At 46.3% G+C, this 16,011-nt stretch overlaps 1 protein-coding gene across 3 annotated transcripts in view; it reads right to left on the bottom strand.

Moving 5' to 3' along the window:
- Positions 1–16,011, bottom strand: part of CCDC93 (coiled-coil domain containing 93) — a 136,291-nt gene that overhangs the window by 11,868 nt on the left and 108,412 nt on the right. For 2 of the 3 annotated variants that reach the window (XR_005218913.1, XM_037850246.1), the window contains exons 19-23: positions 15,616–15,724; positions 11,755–11,837; positions 9,690–9,727; positions 8,188–8,272; positions 4,005–4,118 (exon numbers count right to left, since the gene is read on the bottom strand). Coding sequence is in view for 1 of the 3 variants with exons in the window: in XM_037850246.1 (XP_037706174.1) it covers positions 4,005–4,118; positions 8,188–8,272; positions 9,690–9,727; positions 11,755–11,837; positions 15,616–15,724 (429 nt within the window). In the remaining 2 variants the exon portion in view is untranslated. Of the gene's footprint in view, positions 1–4,004; positions 4,119–8,187; positions 8,273–9,689; positions 9,728–11,754; positions 11,838–15,505; positions 15,725–16,011 lie in introns of those variants that run through there. The other variant, XR_005218914.1, reaches the window with a different exon arrangement.

Here is a 16,011-nt window from a genome sequence, read left to right as displayed (position 1 = left end):
GAAGGCTAAGAATATCCAAGCTTCAAGACAGACATTAGCAGATGGGATGGAAGATTCATCAAGGGGCACCATCACCTTAAAAAGAGTTGCATGAAATCTATTCCTGTGCTGAGGGGTACTGAGGGAGGTCCTGACCACAGCATCTCTTACTGCGCCAGTGTGAAATCCCACCACATTATTTGTGCACCAATTTCAAGAAAAGCATTGCTTTCTTAAGAGGATTACTTGGGGAGGGGGCTTGGCTTTAGAGGTAAAGAAAACTAAGTATATTTTTCTTTTAATTCTGGCTGTTGTGAAACCCAATGATATTAACTATGTAGAACTTTAACTTCTCTGTGTTCTTTATATATTCTGTTTGACTCCTCTATTTGAATATACATATTCATATATATATATATTTTTTCCTTCTAATACTTTAAATTCTTATGTGCCATTATACGCATTTCCTGTTAAGTCCTTCATGTTTTAAAGGGCTAAGGCTGGAGACTAATATATTAAATATAAAATAAATGGAGGTATGTTGCCAATCTTTGCTAACATTTATTGGGTACCCACTATGGGCACTGTTCTAAGTGATTTCATGCATTTATTTCATTTATTCCTCCACACTCGCCTGTGAAGTAAAAAACCTCATTGTATAGATAAGGAACAAGAGGATAAGCAGGCTCTAACCCAGCAATCCCAGGATTCTGAGCAGGAAGAGCCAGGAGGAGGCTGAGGGAGGAGGTGGGGTTGGAATGCATAAGGTGGGCAAAGACCATGTCATATGGGACCCCAGACTCACATTCTGCATACACCACAGAGGGAGATCCTATCCCAAGGTGGGTGAGGTTGCCCCAGATCCTGCCTCTGAGCCCTCTCCCCTGCTGCAGAATGTAACGTCTCGTGATGGGAGGTCACCACTACGTCATTTTGTATCCCTTCATTGGACATCTTCAAAAGCTTCTCTTGTGCATCCTCCTGCCCACTGTTCCCATCAGCCTTGACAGCTCAGAATATCACCATCTGCTAACAAACCTTCAACAGTCCCCATCTCTCCCTGGGGTCCTGCCACAGGAGCCCTGCTTTTCACTTGTGATGCGAAGGGCCCCGAGAAGTGCAGCTAACAGGCCCAGCCAGGTATCATTTAGCTGTGCTTCCCTGGAAATCCCTTTAATGTAGAAGAAACACGTTCACTCTGCATCCAAGACCCTCAAAGGCAGTTTTCCCATTTCACTGGCTCAGCTAGAGGTGCTCCCTGTTCTCTTCTGTGCAAAGCCACGAGGGCATGGCAGCAATAATCCTGGTCTTAGTGAGCCAAGGGCTGGCTCTTCTATAGGATGTAAACTTATCTTCCATTCAGAGAGCTGGGGAACAAGGGGGTTGGTTTAAGGACCATCAGAAGCAAGGTGTTCTGACACTTGCTGAGCATATCCTTTGGAAGGGGGAGGCAGTTTAATTTTTCCTGGGTGGGGAGATAAGTTGAAGCTGGGTAACATTTATCCTATTAGAAAAGTTAAGAAGAAAGCTCTTTGAAAAACAAGTTTTTGAGATCTGTTGGGGGTTGGGTGGGAGTGGGGGTAGAAAAAACTCCAGACAAAAAAATATGGGGAGGAGAACAGAGAGAACAGGTAGACTGGAAGTTCTACTGTTCTACCATTTACTATTCCCTCTGCTTTTGTGTATTTCTGAAAATTTCCGTAAGAAAAAGATAAAACAATAAATAAATAAAATGAGTTTGATCTGTCAGCCCACCTCACTTTTAAGGTGAGGCAAAAACAATTCTGAAGCATCAAAACAGCCTGCTTTAAGACTCTGCACCACGGGAAATTACATATATCACAACACACTGAGATGGTGCTTGAATTTTTCAGTGAAGATATTCTAAAGTGGTGTGTGTGGGCACTGATTAAATTTCATGCCTTCTCCTAGAAGCCTTTTGGGAGACTACAGAATGATACCGTTTGTTGGTTCAAAGCAAATACTAAAAGAGCCCTTTAGGTATTCCTTTCTGGAAGAAAAAGGAAAATGTCTCATTACCTCCATTTCTTTCCTGCTGAAGACAATATCTAGCCCACTATGTACCAGACATAGTACTTATCAGTGCGCTCAATTCATTCAAGATTATGTACCCAAGGCTGCCTTCATTAAAAGGTACAGTTTGCTTTCATCAGTGCTAAGCTAGAAATTAATTCTTAGGTTTGTGAACTTGTATTGAGGCTATGGTTCAGACATTAACTAATGTAATAGGAAAAATAAGGTGATTTCAGAGTATGCGTTGTTTCCTGGAAGACATGTAATTAGCAACCTCTTGCTGAGTGAGTGAGTCTTAGAGATGAACCCAATGTCTCTAGTCAGAGGAGGCTGGGAGTCAGCCTGAGGGTGTGGCGTGGCACCTACTGGGTGGCCATGGGAACAGCAGAGATGCTCCATTAATGTTCAGTAAACCAGACCAAAGAAAAGGAACTTAAAGTGGCCAAAGGCAATGTTCTGGCCAACAAATATTGTGCTCTCCATAAAGAATAATTATTGCCCAACACATGTGCCAGGGTGCAAAATGAGATGAGAACCCAGAATGCAGGCAGAGAAGACCAAGCAGCTCAGGGAGAGGCAGGTGGCAAGGGCAGAACAGAGAAGATTCTGGGAGAAGACTCCACCCTGAGATGAAGGCCCGACCTTTCAAGCTGCTTTTCTACCACAGATGAGCTCTGACCAGAAATGCAATATGCAAAACAGAAAAAAAGAGCAGAATGACTGCGGCTGAGGCAGGGGTAGAGATGGGGGAGTGGCAAGCAAGCTTCCCTCCCCACCTCTTCCTCAACCCCAGTGGTGGAAGAAAGCTTAGAAATTTGGAATGGCGACTCATGGTGGCCAATATGAAATTTTTGCCAAATAAAAGGTTTTAAAAAAACAGAAGACAATTCATTATCTCCATTATTTTGTAACAGAAAGGCAATTTTAACAACAACAAGAACAAAAAGAGGACACAATACTTTTTAAAAAGGAGAATCCTTTAAATGGAATATATTTAGCTGTCTGAAAACCATATTACATTTCCCCCCATACCATCCCCCACCTTTTCAATTTACTCTGGGCTGAAGAAAACTGAGGTGCAGACAAATCTCTGTGGTCTTGGCCAGCTCTGAAGGAACTGCCTTCAGGCTGTGGCAGGAACAAAGGAATCAAGCTTACTACATCTGAAGGAACTGTGTCCTTTGGTACTCATCCTGAGCCTTCAGCCCTGAGGGCCTGTGGTGCAAACAGGAAGAAGTCTGTGCCAGTTTGGATATGTTATGTCCCCCAAAACGCCATGTTCTTTGATGCAACCTTGTGTGGGCAAATGTATTTAGTCTTGATTAGGTTGGAATTTTTGGATTAAGTTGTTTCCATGGAGATGTGACCCACCCAACTGTAGGTGGTAACTCTGACTGGATTATTTCCGTGGCGGTGTGGCCCCACCCATTCAACATGGATCTTAATTAAATCACTGGAGCCTTTTAAGAGCTCAGATAGAAGGAGCTCAGAGCAGCTACAGCCAAGAGAGACACTCTGAAGAATGCACAGAAGCTGAGACAGGAGCTGAAATGCAACCTGGAGGCAAGCAGATGCCAGCCACGCGCCTTCCCGGATAACAGAGGTTTTCCGGATACCAACAGCCTTCCTTCAGTGAAGGTACCTATTGTTGATGCCTTACCTTGGACACTTTACGGCCTTTAGGCTGTAACTTTGTAACCAAATAACCCACTTTATAAAAGTCAATCTATTTCTGGTGTTTTGCATCCTGGCAGCATTAGCAAACTGGAACAGATTTCATTTCCCTTTGTCTTTGATTTTTGACAGCTAATCCTTAGCCCCCTCGGCTTATTTATTCTTTGTTTCTGCACTGACAAATGGTCAGTGCCTGCATGTCCTAGCCGCATGTGAAATGTAATTCTTCCCCCCTGGGCCTTTTCTCTTTAGGAGTTACTGGATTATGTGGGGGCCCTAGCATTCTTAGCTGTTGTCCTGCCCAGCTTTCCTCTTACCTCCTTGAACTCTTTCACCGTCTTGAAGTACAGCCTCTGCTTTTCCAACAGTTCCAAGTACTGGTCATTCAACTGGTCTCTTCTCATTTTGTTCTCTTGCTTCTTCTTTTCCATCTGTTGAAACATTTTGGGAAACGGCAGTGAAAAGGCATGTTCTAACCAAAGGCTGCAAACGCTGACAAGAAAACACCTGACTGCAAAGGACAAAAAGTCCCAGATTTCTCTCAGTTGTTTGAGTCACACAGTCTGTAAGGTCAAGAAAACTTCTCTAAGATTCAGCTTTGATGTTTAAAAATACATTTAGTTCCAACATCCAAAAGGTAACCATTAACATTTTGATGGCTATCTTTTCACTACTTTCCTCTTAAACATTTTTGAATTAGTTTTATTTATTTATATGCATGATATTACATGGAATGGAGGCTTTATAATTTATTCAGCAATTATCCCATCAGTTAACTGCTTCTATTTTACTTTTTTTTTGCCTCCACCATGAACAATTTTGCAACAAACACGTTGGCAGTTCTAAAATGGGGGTGATTCCGCCTTCCAGGGGACACTCAGCAATGCCCAGAGACATTTTTGGTTGTCAACTACAGGGGAGAGAGTGTGGTACTGGCATCTTGGAGGTAGAGGCCAGGGATACTGCCAAACATCCTACAGTTCACAGCCCCTAACCTCAAAGAATTCTCCAGCCCAAAAGGTCAATAGTGCTGAGACTGAGAAACTCTGATTTAAATAATTGTGATCACCCTTTAAAATTGGATGGCCTTTTTTCATTAAACACAAGTATTTCCATATTATTATAAACTTTCCACAACTATCAATTTAACAACTACTCAATATTCCAGATCATTATTGCTTACTTACCTATCTTTCTGCTGTTGGACAATTTAGGCTGTTTACAGGATTTTTTATTTCACAAATAAAGACTAGCCTTTGGCTCAGGAAGACTTTCCTAAGGTAATGAGAAGCTGATTCATTCAACAAATCTTGATTGAGCACCTACTGAGTGTGGGGGCCGCCAAGGGGAGTGAGTGAGCAAGACAAAGTCAGTCACTAATGCTCATGAGACTGACAGCAAACGCGCTCCCTACAGGCACAGATGCGTATGGAAACTCCCAGGGGTGATCAGTGCCTCACAGAGACTCGAACAGGGCAAGCTGGAAGAGAGGGATGGCCCACGGCTACTGCAGACATGGGGCCAGGAGGGCACTCGGAGGAGAGAGTGCTTGGCAGAGTCCTGAGTGCAGGATGAGCTGGCTGTGGCATGCGCTTTATTTTCAGAAGATAAACTCAGAGCATTGGCCAGCCAGGAAATGGGGTAGAAAGAGCCTGGCTCATGGTAGCTGCTCAAGAGTTTGTAGAGTGAAATCATGAGTGATGTTCTGCTTGGCTGCACTGGCCCTTTGATGCTTGAACATTACAATAAGATACACTTTTGAAGGGATTTGAGAGTTAATAAGCACAAGTAACAGGTGACTTGGTTATAATTTATTCAGCAGTTCTCTCCAGTCTCTCCACAGCATGGGCCTCTTGCTGATGACACAGGCTGACCTGCAATCTAGTGTCCTTGAGGTCCATCCCAACCTAGGTGAAAGGAAGGCCCAGCCCACATGGGATTTATTTTCCTGATCCACTCCTGATCTCGTACCCAGACCCTCTGCACCCACTGGTGACCTTATCCCTAGATTCTGTGCCCTCCCTTCCCATGTTTTGCACATGCACACCTGCAAACCTGCACCACGTCTCAAGCTGGGTGACCTGCCTTGTACCCAGGTCCTTCCAGAAGTGGGCACTCCCACCTTGTCCTGGCGTCACCTACTCCCAAGTGCTAGGGAAGGAGCCAGCCCTACTCTCTACTGACAACTTCCCAACACTTCCTGCATCTGTCACCACACCTGCCACAACTACTTTTGCTGTTACTTCTTGGATCCCACTTCCCAAAGCCACCAGATACCATATTTTTCTTGCTAGGCTGGGAGGGACCTTGCAGCTGGGTCCCTACCTCTATTGAGCACAGCAGGTAGATCCATCCCAGACCTTTCCTATCTGCTCTGTGCTTCAGCAACAATGCTGGCCATGAATGCTTATGTCCTGTTGGTGTCGTCAATGCACTGTAAATCAATTATGAATTTATCCAGGACCCACCATGGGAGGTAGTGTGGCAACCCAGAAAGGGTATGAGCTGGAGACCAGAAAGCCCTGGCTGCAACATTTTTGAATGACAGGTTCCTTACCTATAAAATAAGGATAGTGTCACCTAGATCACACTTTGGTATGAGGAACATGAGATGGTAAATGTTAAGTGAATAATATATCATGTAGCTCACAGCAGAGGCTCAAAAAAGATAGCCTTTCTTCACATTTAACATGGTAAGAAGTGGTGTAAGAGTCGCACTACTCTCAGAATCAGGAACTGATTCTCAGGTCTAAGTTGCATATTTTACACTATTCTTGCATCCCACTGTGCACTCCTACCATGCCTACTTACTAGCCATACACCTCTTCACATTCTAGGTCAGGAACCCCAGACAGCTTTGCCAAGCCCACTCTCACAGTACTCCAGAGTGATTCAGAGAACTTACCTCCTCTGGGTGAGGCCAAAATGTCATGGGAACCCCTCTTTACCCAGAAGCCTGAGATAGAACATCAACAGCTCTTCTACTGCTTGCATTCAATAGGGGTCTCCTCCACGCACACCCTGACACTGCCCATTCAGGGGAATTTGCCCTCCCCTCACCACCCCTACTCTGAGCAGGATCTTCAAGTTTCCTTTAAACGAACACACCAAAACATATCCACGCAGATGAGAGTAAAGCAGACAGATGCATTCTATTCAGGGTGCTTATCGATATTCAAGCCTTAGCTGGAACCCTCTTGAGAAGTGCTTTCAGGGTCCACTGAATGTGTTCACGCATTCAAAAAGAGCCCTGTACACCTGTCACGGGTCAGGCACTACATGAGCCACTGGAGACACAGACGTGAGGACAAGAGCTCCCCCCGCCTCTCCTGACCATCCTTCTGGTACCCCTGTCTGGTGGGGGAGGAAGACACATAAGAAGCTGCCCCCAACTGGCCAGGAGCAAGACTAGAGAGAAAGAAGAGGACTAGGGAGTCAGAACCATTTCCCTCCCCAGGAACGCCACTCTAAGTTAACAGGAAGGGGAAACCAAAGGAATGGAACCCTAATGCATCCTGTTCTTTGCTGTGAGCACATGCAGCAACCTGAGGAGAAGCAGTGGCTGGAGTGGAGGCGACCCAGCACGCTGAGAATGGGTATTAGAGGCTTTCAGTCAGCCAGGTTTTCCATGCTCAATGCCAGCTCATTGAGAATGGACCCCATTTGTTCTTGGCAAGAGGAAGGCAAGCATGCTAAAGGCAAGTGCTGACTTAGGTTTGGTCTCCTTTTTGTGCCTGTCACTAGTGATATGTTCTGTAAACTGGACCGAAGGCAAGGAATATATGGAAGTGGTAGTTAGGATTCATCTGGGGGATGGTGGTGGGACACTGCAGCTGTGTATTTTCCAAACATTCAGCACGTGTACATTACTACTGAGGAAACCTGTCCCATGTGCAGAGCCTCAGAGCGAAGAAAGACACCTTGCTGCCCCCAGATGGAGTGAGGCTCTGCAAAGCTGCCTCTGGTGCTTCCATGTCCCTTTTCAGTTCCTCTCTTCTTTCTCTGACTTCTCTGGCTCAATTTCCTCTGACGCTAGCCATCATGGATGGCTTGAATTGTTATAGGGGATGCCTGAGAACTAAAATACTCTCGAGATCCTAAGGAATGAAGCGCTACTACAGAATATCAGGTACCAAAGATCCAGTGAGGAAGTGATTCTCAGCAAGGAAAGGCACCTGCGGGTGAAAGTTGGTTTCCTCATCTTTAAAACTGGGGATTAACACAGTGCACATAGTAGGTGTTCAATGCATGGGTGCTACTGCTAACAGCAGCCTCTGAGCCATGGGGTGTGGGTGTGGGCAGCTCGTGAAGCACGTCCTGCCAACTGCACAATCTGTCTCAGGGTGGGAACCCTCTCCCAGAGACTGAAACCCCATTCCAGAACCATCCCGAGGTGCCATGCTCTCCCCAGGTCTGCAGTCTGGGCTCCAAAACAGAGGCCACATTCTCTTTTTCAGATTAATTTTCAAGATTCGGGGAGAGGAGAACGAGCCTTCTGACCTTCATTCTATTTTGCTTAATTCCTTCTACGATCTGTTCCATCTGACGTAAAAACTGGTCCCGGGCAGCAGGAGAGGCCATGGCTCTGAAAGAAAAACAGAGGATGTATGACCAGCACATCGGATCATGGGGGAGGGAAGGCAGAGCCCCGCACCCAGATTATGCCCCAAGAGGTAATAGGCCTTTGCCAGGCCTAGGGGAGCTACAGGGACCCCTGAGGCCCTAGGCAATGAAAGGATCCAAACCTTGAAGAAGGCATGAACATTAATTAGCCTTAGTAGTCTTATTTGAATATTAATCTTAACATATTATTCTTTTTTCAAATTCTCTCTACACTTTCCTTAACTAACATGTGTCTTAAAATAAAATGTAATGACAATCAACAAAACATTTTGAATTATGGCATGTGCTGCTTTAGAAATAAACTCCATTTGGTTTTTAAACATCTGAGAATTTAGACAATTCAAAATGAGCAGATGGATTCTGAGATTTCCTAAAACTGGGGTTACTGGAAGGAACAGCTAGTCTAGTGGATTCTCTGATGTCCTAAAACCTCCCCCCTCACCTCCAGCTCCACAGGTCCTGATGGCAGGATGACAGAGCATATGCACACCAGGGACTGAGAAGTCTTCCAGAGGATGGGCTGCCAGAGAGAAGAACTCTTCCCAAAACACTCAAACTGCCGGCTCTCTCAATTATCAGGCAGTAATGACGAAGGCATCAGTTTTAGACATGTCACAAGATGGTAAGTCACTGATTGAATTGGAATCTTACCAGAGAACTGTGTCTGTTTTTTTGTTTGTTTTGTTTTTCTAAATTAGAAAAGCTGAAAATCCAGTGCTTATAAATCCATTAAAATCTCAGTCAATTTTCCTGAGGGTCACCTGCCTGGGGTCAGCAGAGATTTGAGCTGGGAAAGAAAGGAGGCCTGCTCTACAGAGAACAAGCCCTGGGGCTCCCCAGGAGACAGGTGGGCGGAGACGCAGGCTTGGGGGCAGTGCAATTTGGGTAACGATGGGCCTTGCTGTTCAATTTACGGGAAAAAAAAATTCACTTCTCATTATCTTAAAAACAAACCTACCAAGAGATTTTTTAAATCTTCAAAAAATACTAAAGATTATTTATTTCATTATCTAAATTTTAAAGTACTCTATGTGCCCAAGCACAAATGGCATTTATCTGATCTTACTAAGGTGAAACTGATATACAAAAGAGATTATAGTAGCTAGGCAGAGTCAAATTATTTATGTGTTAGCTATTTCCCTAAGGTCTTCCTTGGTGTTTTAAAAATTCACTCTAACAACATCATATTTTGGCAGGAACTCAGAGACCTTGTGAACCAAGCTCTGCCTGTACTCAGCAGTGTGGCTGGGGTGTAAGACTCCCACACAGCACACAGTCTTACACCTGCCTTTCTAGTCGTGCTCCTGCAATACCAAGGTGAGCTGAATACAAAGTGCAGGGCACACAGGAGCGTTATAGGAAGAACTGTCGGTACTCACTGCGAGAAGTTCTCGTGAATTGAGTTCAGCAGGCTGATCTGGGGAAGTAAAAAAAAAAGAAAAAAATCTATTAACAAAAGGCTGAGAGAGCACCGTGCTACCTCAACCACTGCAAGCTTGTGTTGTCTCTCCATACCTCTTCTGCAAGGAACACACACTGTTAATGTAGATTAAAGTCACACGGGAAAAAGAGCAATGTGTTCTTAGCCCCACAGTTCTTCCCAGGGAATCCACCTCTCCACACTCCCCGAAAACTCCTCTTCCTACCACCCATTACCACAGGAATGCAGGAAGAGGGCTCTCTGGAGGGACCTGAAGCCCAGGTGAGAAGACACTAAGCTAACATTAGGGCTCTGTGCACAAGCTGCCCCAAAGCCCCTTTCCACTTGCCAAACACTGCGCTTTATTTCCAGGGCTGTTGCTTAGTGGGAATCAAGTGGGAGGGGGTGAGAACGTGGTGCTCATGCTATTCCTTCCTACAGAATCTTCTCACCAATGCGGCCAGCTGCTGGGTGGCTCTGAGTGCCTCCTTGGCCCCTATTCCCATGGAAGCTGCCTTAGCCCCCAAGGGAGGACCCTCCATCTGCCCCAGTGATACCCTGCAGGGAGGGGCTCTGAGTCAAGACCTAGTCAGCCTGTGATCTCAGGACTAACCTCAGGTTCACAATGTGTAACATGGAAACCACAGTCTTGTCCTACTACTCTACAGGGATGTTTTAAGGCTAAAATATCACAGGCATGAATGCATTTGGAATAAAATAAACAATTTCTTCAAATGCCAAGTTCTAACTGTGCTAACATGGCTTAGAATTCAAAAGCCCAAACAGATACCACTCCAGTTGTTAATACAACAACTTTAAATACTAATGATGAAGGCTAATGGGGTTCAAGACCCTCTGAGAAGGGGCTGGCCTGTCCCTAATTTAGGTTGGTAAGACTTCCCCTCACCAGGCAGGAAGACCCCAAGGCTTAGGTATGAGGCAGCGCTAACCCCCAGGACTGACCTAAATCCCATCAACTGCATTCATCTATTCAAATATTGCTCAAGGATCTGTTATGAGCTGGTCACTGTATAAGGTCCTGGGTACTGAGAAAAATGAAACCCAACCCCCTCCTCAAGGAGTGCCCTCTAGTAGGGGAGCTTCTAGATATTTACCTGCTTTGATGGACAAAGGTGACAATAATTACAGTTCCCTAAATTTGGGGTTATGTAAAAGATACTCTTGTAAAACTGTTCTCATTAGGATGGCATTTAATTCAGGGCACAGGGCGCCGATAACAAGAAAACAAATCCTCTGTCAATTTCAAGGTGAGGGGGTGGATAGGGAATTAATATGCACTGAGAATTTACCAAGTACAAGGAAACTGACATTTTCTCATTGTAACCTCACCATAACCACCTGAAGCAGGTGTCAGCCCCATTTTATAAGACTATCCCACTCCAAAGCTCATGCTCTCTCCACTACACCGTGCTGCAACTGCCAAGCCCAGTATTGCTCTCTGGGCCCCCAAACATTTGTTGTCCCACTTGTGGGAGTCCTGAATCATTAGTGGAGGTAACCTGAGTGAGAGAGTTGGAGAGTAAGAAGGAAGAGCGTCAGAACCCTGGTTAACCCCTTCTCACCCCTGCTTTGAACTTTTAGTTCATGCCTGAGTCTACCAATGATGATACAATAGCTGTTTTCTCTGTAAATTATGACAAGCCCACCACCCACAATTCATTTAGCTGGCTTCTCCCTTCCTTTAAAACTCAAACACAAGTCTCACCAACTCCAGGACCTTTCTGTTCCCACCTCCTGTGCTTCCATTGTTTTTGGTTTCATCATGGCATTTCTCACATGCAACTATAAAGTGGTCTGTCACAAGTCTCCCGTGCCCCGTACACCATGAGCTCCCCAGGGTCGTGCCTTTTCTGACTTTGTGTCCCAGTACCGGGCATGTAGCAGGTGCTCCTTCTGCTGGAACCGAAGGCATCCCAGACATCAAGTCCATTTGAACTCCCTGGGGCAAAAGCACTGTAAGCTGCTCATCTGATTAAGTTACTTTCTTTTAAAAAGGTTCTTACCTCTTTTTCCAGATAAACCTTTTTGTCATCCAGGGTATTATACAGAGTGAAGAACTGCTTGGTTTCTTTGTGGACTGCTGAAACTGTCAATGCAAAGAAATCAAAGAAATCAGCACATGAATAAGGAAACGTATCAAAACAACCCTTAAGCCCTCCCATGGCATGAGGCCCACCCCTAGGACTCGGCTCTATCCAAGGGTCCGTGCTGGAGCTCTGTGGCGCCAAAGCCCCTGCAAGCTGCTCCAGACTGATAAGGGACCTCAAGAACCTCCCCATCAGGATAGGGACAGGTGGGTGCCTCAGAAGTCCTTCAGGTGCGGTGTCCTGGGAGGAAGGTGATAAGGACAAGGATGTGCCATACTGTCTCCTCCTAACACCTTGAGCTCAACAGAAAACAAAGAAGCCAAGCTGGTAGGCAAGACTTTCCAGGTACTGAAGATGCATTAAAAAAAAAGTCTCAAGGAAAAAGCAACAGAGGTGAGCCAAGGTAGCAGCCAGAGAAGCTAGGATCAAAGTGAGACAGTGTGAGTCACAGGTCTCTCTTTCAGCAACCTGTGAACCATGAGCTGATTACCCAGCTCCCACCTGCAAACCAGGGCCAATGCTGTTGCCACCCCACAGAATGGCACAAGAGTGAAGGGAGGGGACGAAGGCACACAGTGGTGGCCTACCTGCAGACATCCCTAAAGCATCCCTGGGAGGGCTTAAGGGTTGTTTTGATACGTTTCCTTATTCATGTGCTGACTTCTTTGATTTCTTTGCATGCTGGCTCTCTCCCTTCTTCCCAGAGCCCTGAGGGGCAGGAGCCACAATGTGTTCATGGGACCCCCGTGCTCAGCACAGGCCTATATGGTAGGTCCTTGAAAATGCCTAATGGATGAATGACATGCCCAGCGCAGGGCAGCATAAGTGACTAGTAAATGTGAATTCCCTTCCCATCCCTCGTGCACACACCAAGGGGGACCTATTTATCAGGGCCTCCATCATCCTTACCTATGAGATTACTCTGCATCTCTATTTGCCTTCCTTTTTCATTCTTCCCTTAAGAAAGATGGATTATGAACCCAGCTGGCCAAATTCTAGGGCTGTAGTGTGCCACGCTTCCAGAGAATGAGGTCACTGAGGTGAAAAGGTTCTGGCAAACACAGGCCTGTTCTTCAAATTCCTTTTGCTCTGGGGCTGGGTGGTCAGGCAGGTCCCAGCTGACCTCCGAAACCATGTGATCTCCTAATTGCTCTGAATTCCTACAATACACAGCCACTCAGAGGCAGATAAAATCCCATGAGAACTGGACTTGGAATTAGGCTTTGAGCCTGAGCTGGGTGCTCTCATTCAGCTCTAGCTGAAGATCCAGATACCTAAGGGTTATCAGGCACTGGCTAATAATCCAGGGGTGCCTGGACCATGTGCCCTTGCTCCCTGACCATGGGGTCCTTCTGGGCATGCGAGTGGAGGGGCAGGGCAGGCCATGGGTACATCTGGTTTCCTCTGCCAACTGTCACTAACATTTAAACCCAAGTCTTCAAGTCAACAAGTCAACATTTAACTTTAGTACCCGGAATATTTATGTCTCCCCCATACTGTGCAGTTCAAGGATGGGGTGGAGGCTGGGGGTGTCTGCTCTATAAATTTGGTAACAGAAGTTAATAAACTGACACCAGCATTTTGATGCAATAGCTTCAAAGTGTCCCCAACATCAAGGTGTTCTAAATTTGTATGAAAATCACTTGGTAAACTATTCGGTGTAAAATATTGTTATTATTGCCAAAAACTTTAGAATGGTGGTACTCAATCCTGGCTAAAAAAATAGAATCACCTGGGGAGTTTATAAAACTTCTCATGACCAATTAAATTAGACTTTTTGGAGGTTGAACCCAGATGATTACAATGTGTAGCAAAAGTTGAAAATCAGTGCTGTAAATAAACCAGGTTACTGCCCAAGAATATGTCTGTCATCCTCACCCCATCCACACAGCTCAAGGTTTGGGTGGGGTTTTTTTAAATATTTGATAATGATAACTAAGTTAAAAATATGATGTAGGCATTTTGTTGCAACTGCTTGAAAAAGTGTTTGGTATAAAAATGTCCCTATCAAAATGACTTTAATGTGTGAAATTCACTCTGCGACATATACAAATGTAAGGTATTATGTTACTGCTAAAATCTTTAAAGGAAGCAGGGGCAGAAAATCAAGGGGAAAGACTTAAGGTGGAAACCATTTTCCGCTGAAAAGCTGCCACTGTTGAAGCCTGCCTCATCACCACAGTAATGCGAGGGCCATGTTAAAAATTAGGACCGTGGTGTGAGATGTGTGAGAGGAAGCATGCTTCCGGACTCCTTGAATAAGGACAGTGCTCTAGCCTGGACTAGGAGGGATGCTTGGGAGGCCGAGATCTCAAGGCAAACCTGAGCTGGAATTTGGAAGGAGAGTCCAAGTGTGCCCAGTGGGACTGGAGGACAACGGCACCTGGACCCGGGGATCTGCTGTTGCAGATTTGTCAGCAGGGAGAGAAGTGGGGTCAGAAACAGACTGCAGCCAGCTAACGGTGACTTAGCTGAGAGGTGGTAAAGGAAAGGACAGACATGGCAGGCTCAGTCTGCAGGGGAAATGACAGTATTGAGGACCAGCCTGAGCCTAGACGTGTTCCTGATTTCAGATGCACGAGGGGGTCGTCGCAGCACTGAATGACAGCACGGAGCGGGGGCCAGACGGGGGGTCCAGACCAGGTAAGAGTCTGTGCAGTATATTTAGGAGTCTGAAGATTATCCAACAAATTATGGGGAGCTGTTCAATAGTAAAGATTTTAATGCAACAGTACAAAACGACCAAACTTATATTTGAGAAAGATCTCGCAGACAAGAGTGCAGAGAAGGGATCACACTCTGGGCAGAGATGAGGAGGAAGAGGAGGCTACTGCAGCTGTACAGAAGAAATGAATTTGAAAAGTATTAAGAAACAGAACTGGCAGAGCAGCTGAGTCATGAGAGGTGCCCAGCTTGGCTAAACAGGAGAAACTGGGGCAGTGGGGGGGAATTCAACTTTGTACCTGCCGAGTGTGAGACAGATGTGAGAGGGAGCCCAGAGGGACTGCAACGACTTCTGAGTTGGGTCTTGAAGGAGTCTGTCTGACAGAGAAGGGGATTCCAGGCAGAGGCAGTGGGATGGGGGAAGGGCTGCCATGGAAAAGGGAAAGGTGTGCTCAGCAGCAGTGCCTGAATGGAAGGATCCACCGTGCAGGAGGAGAGGCCCCAAGGCGCTGTTGCAGATTTGTCAGCAGGGAGAGAAGTGGGGTCAGAAACAGACTGCAGCCAGCTAACGGTGACTTAGCTGAGAGGTGGTAAAGGAAAGGACAGACATGGCAGGCTCAGTCTGCAGGGGAAATGACAGTATTGAGGACCAGCCTGAGCCTAGACGTGTTCCTGATTTCAGGACTGAGGGGGCCCAGTCCTGGGCTACTGGGGGAACACAGAGCTGTAAAGCTAAGGACCATGTGAGGAACAAAGTCTGCAGAGGAAAAGAGCAAGGATGAGCGAGTGCTGATCTACAGATGCTGCGGTCAGGCTGTTGCATGCGAAGTTGGGAGGTGAATCAGGAGTTCCCAGAGGGCCACAGGGTCACCCAGGATGAGGGATGGTTTGGGACATCACCCTAGAAGCTAGATTTGCTTAAAGAATCTGTGTGGAGAGGGCAGGAGCAGCTCCACGGTGCTGTACCCGGGATTACATGTGGGTGAGTGCTGAGCAGGCCAACCTGTTCCAGAGAAGCATCACAGACTGCACCAGGATGCTTGCACCACCTCGCCACGAGTGGGCTCGAGACTCCACCCGCCCTGGGGGCTTGTTCAGGGGTGAGGCACCTACTCTGGCGGTAGAGCTCAATAAACCTCTTCTGATACTGTATTAGCTCGGCTCGGCTGGGCACTTCATCAATCTTGCGGTGCAAAATGGCTATTTCTCGATTTCTTCGAGCCTAAATGTGAAAGGGACAGGAAGACAACACTGCTTGGTGAAAGGCCTTCCATGTTCTCTGAGGAGACAGAACACCACCCTACCCCACTGAGCCAGCTGCACAACCACAAATGTGGTCATAGAGCCTTGCCACTGGCAAGGGGTCCCCCTCAGGCTTTGACTGACTGTCCCCTTTTCCAACACACTGGAGGAGCTACCGCTGAGAACTGGGACCATAGAAGGCAGCAAAATAACGGGTCGGGAAGAAAGATTCTGAGTGGGAAGGTTTGTTGTGGACAGAGCCCCCCT

Source organism: Choloepus didactylus, chromosome 9 (assembly GCF_015220235.1).
Source record: "Choloepus didactylus isolate mChoDid1 chromosome 9, mChoDid1.pri, whole genome shotgun sequence".
Taxonomy (NCBI): domain Eukaryota; kingdom Metazoa; phylum Chordata; class Mammalia; order Pilosa; family Megalonychidae; genus Choloepus; species Choloepus didactylus.
This window is presented reverse-complemented; position numbering and strand designations above follow the sequence as displayed.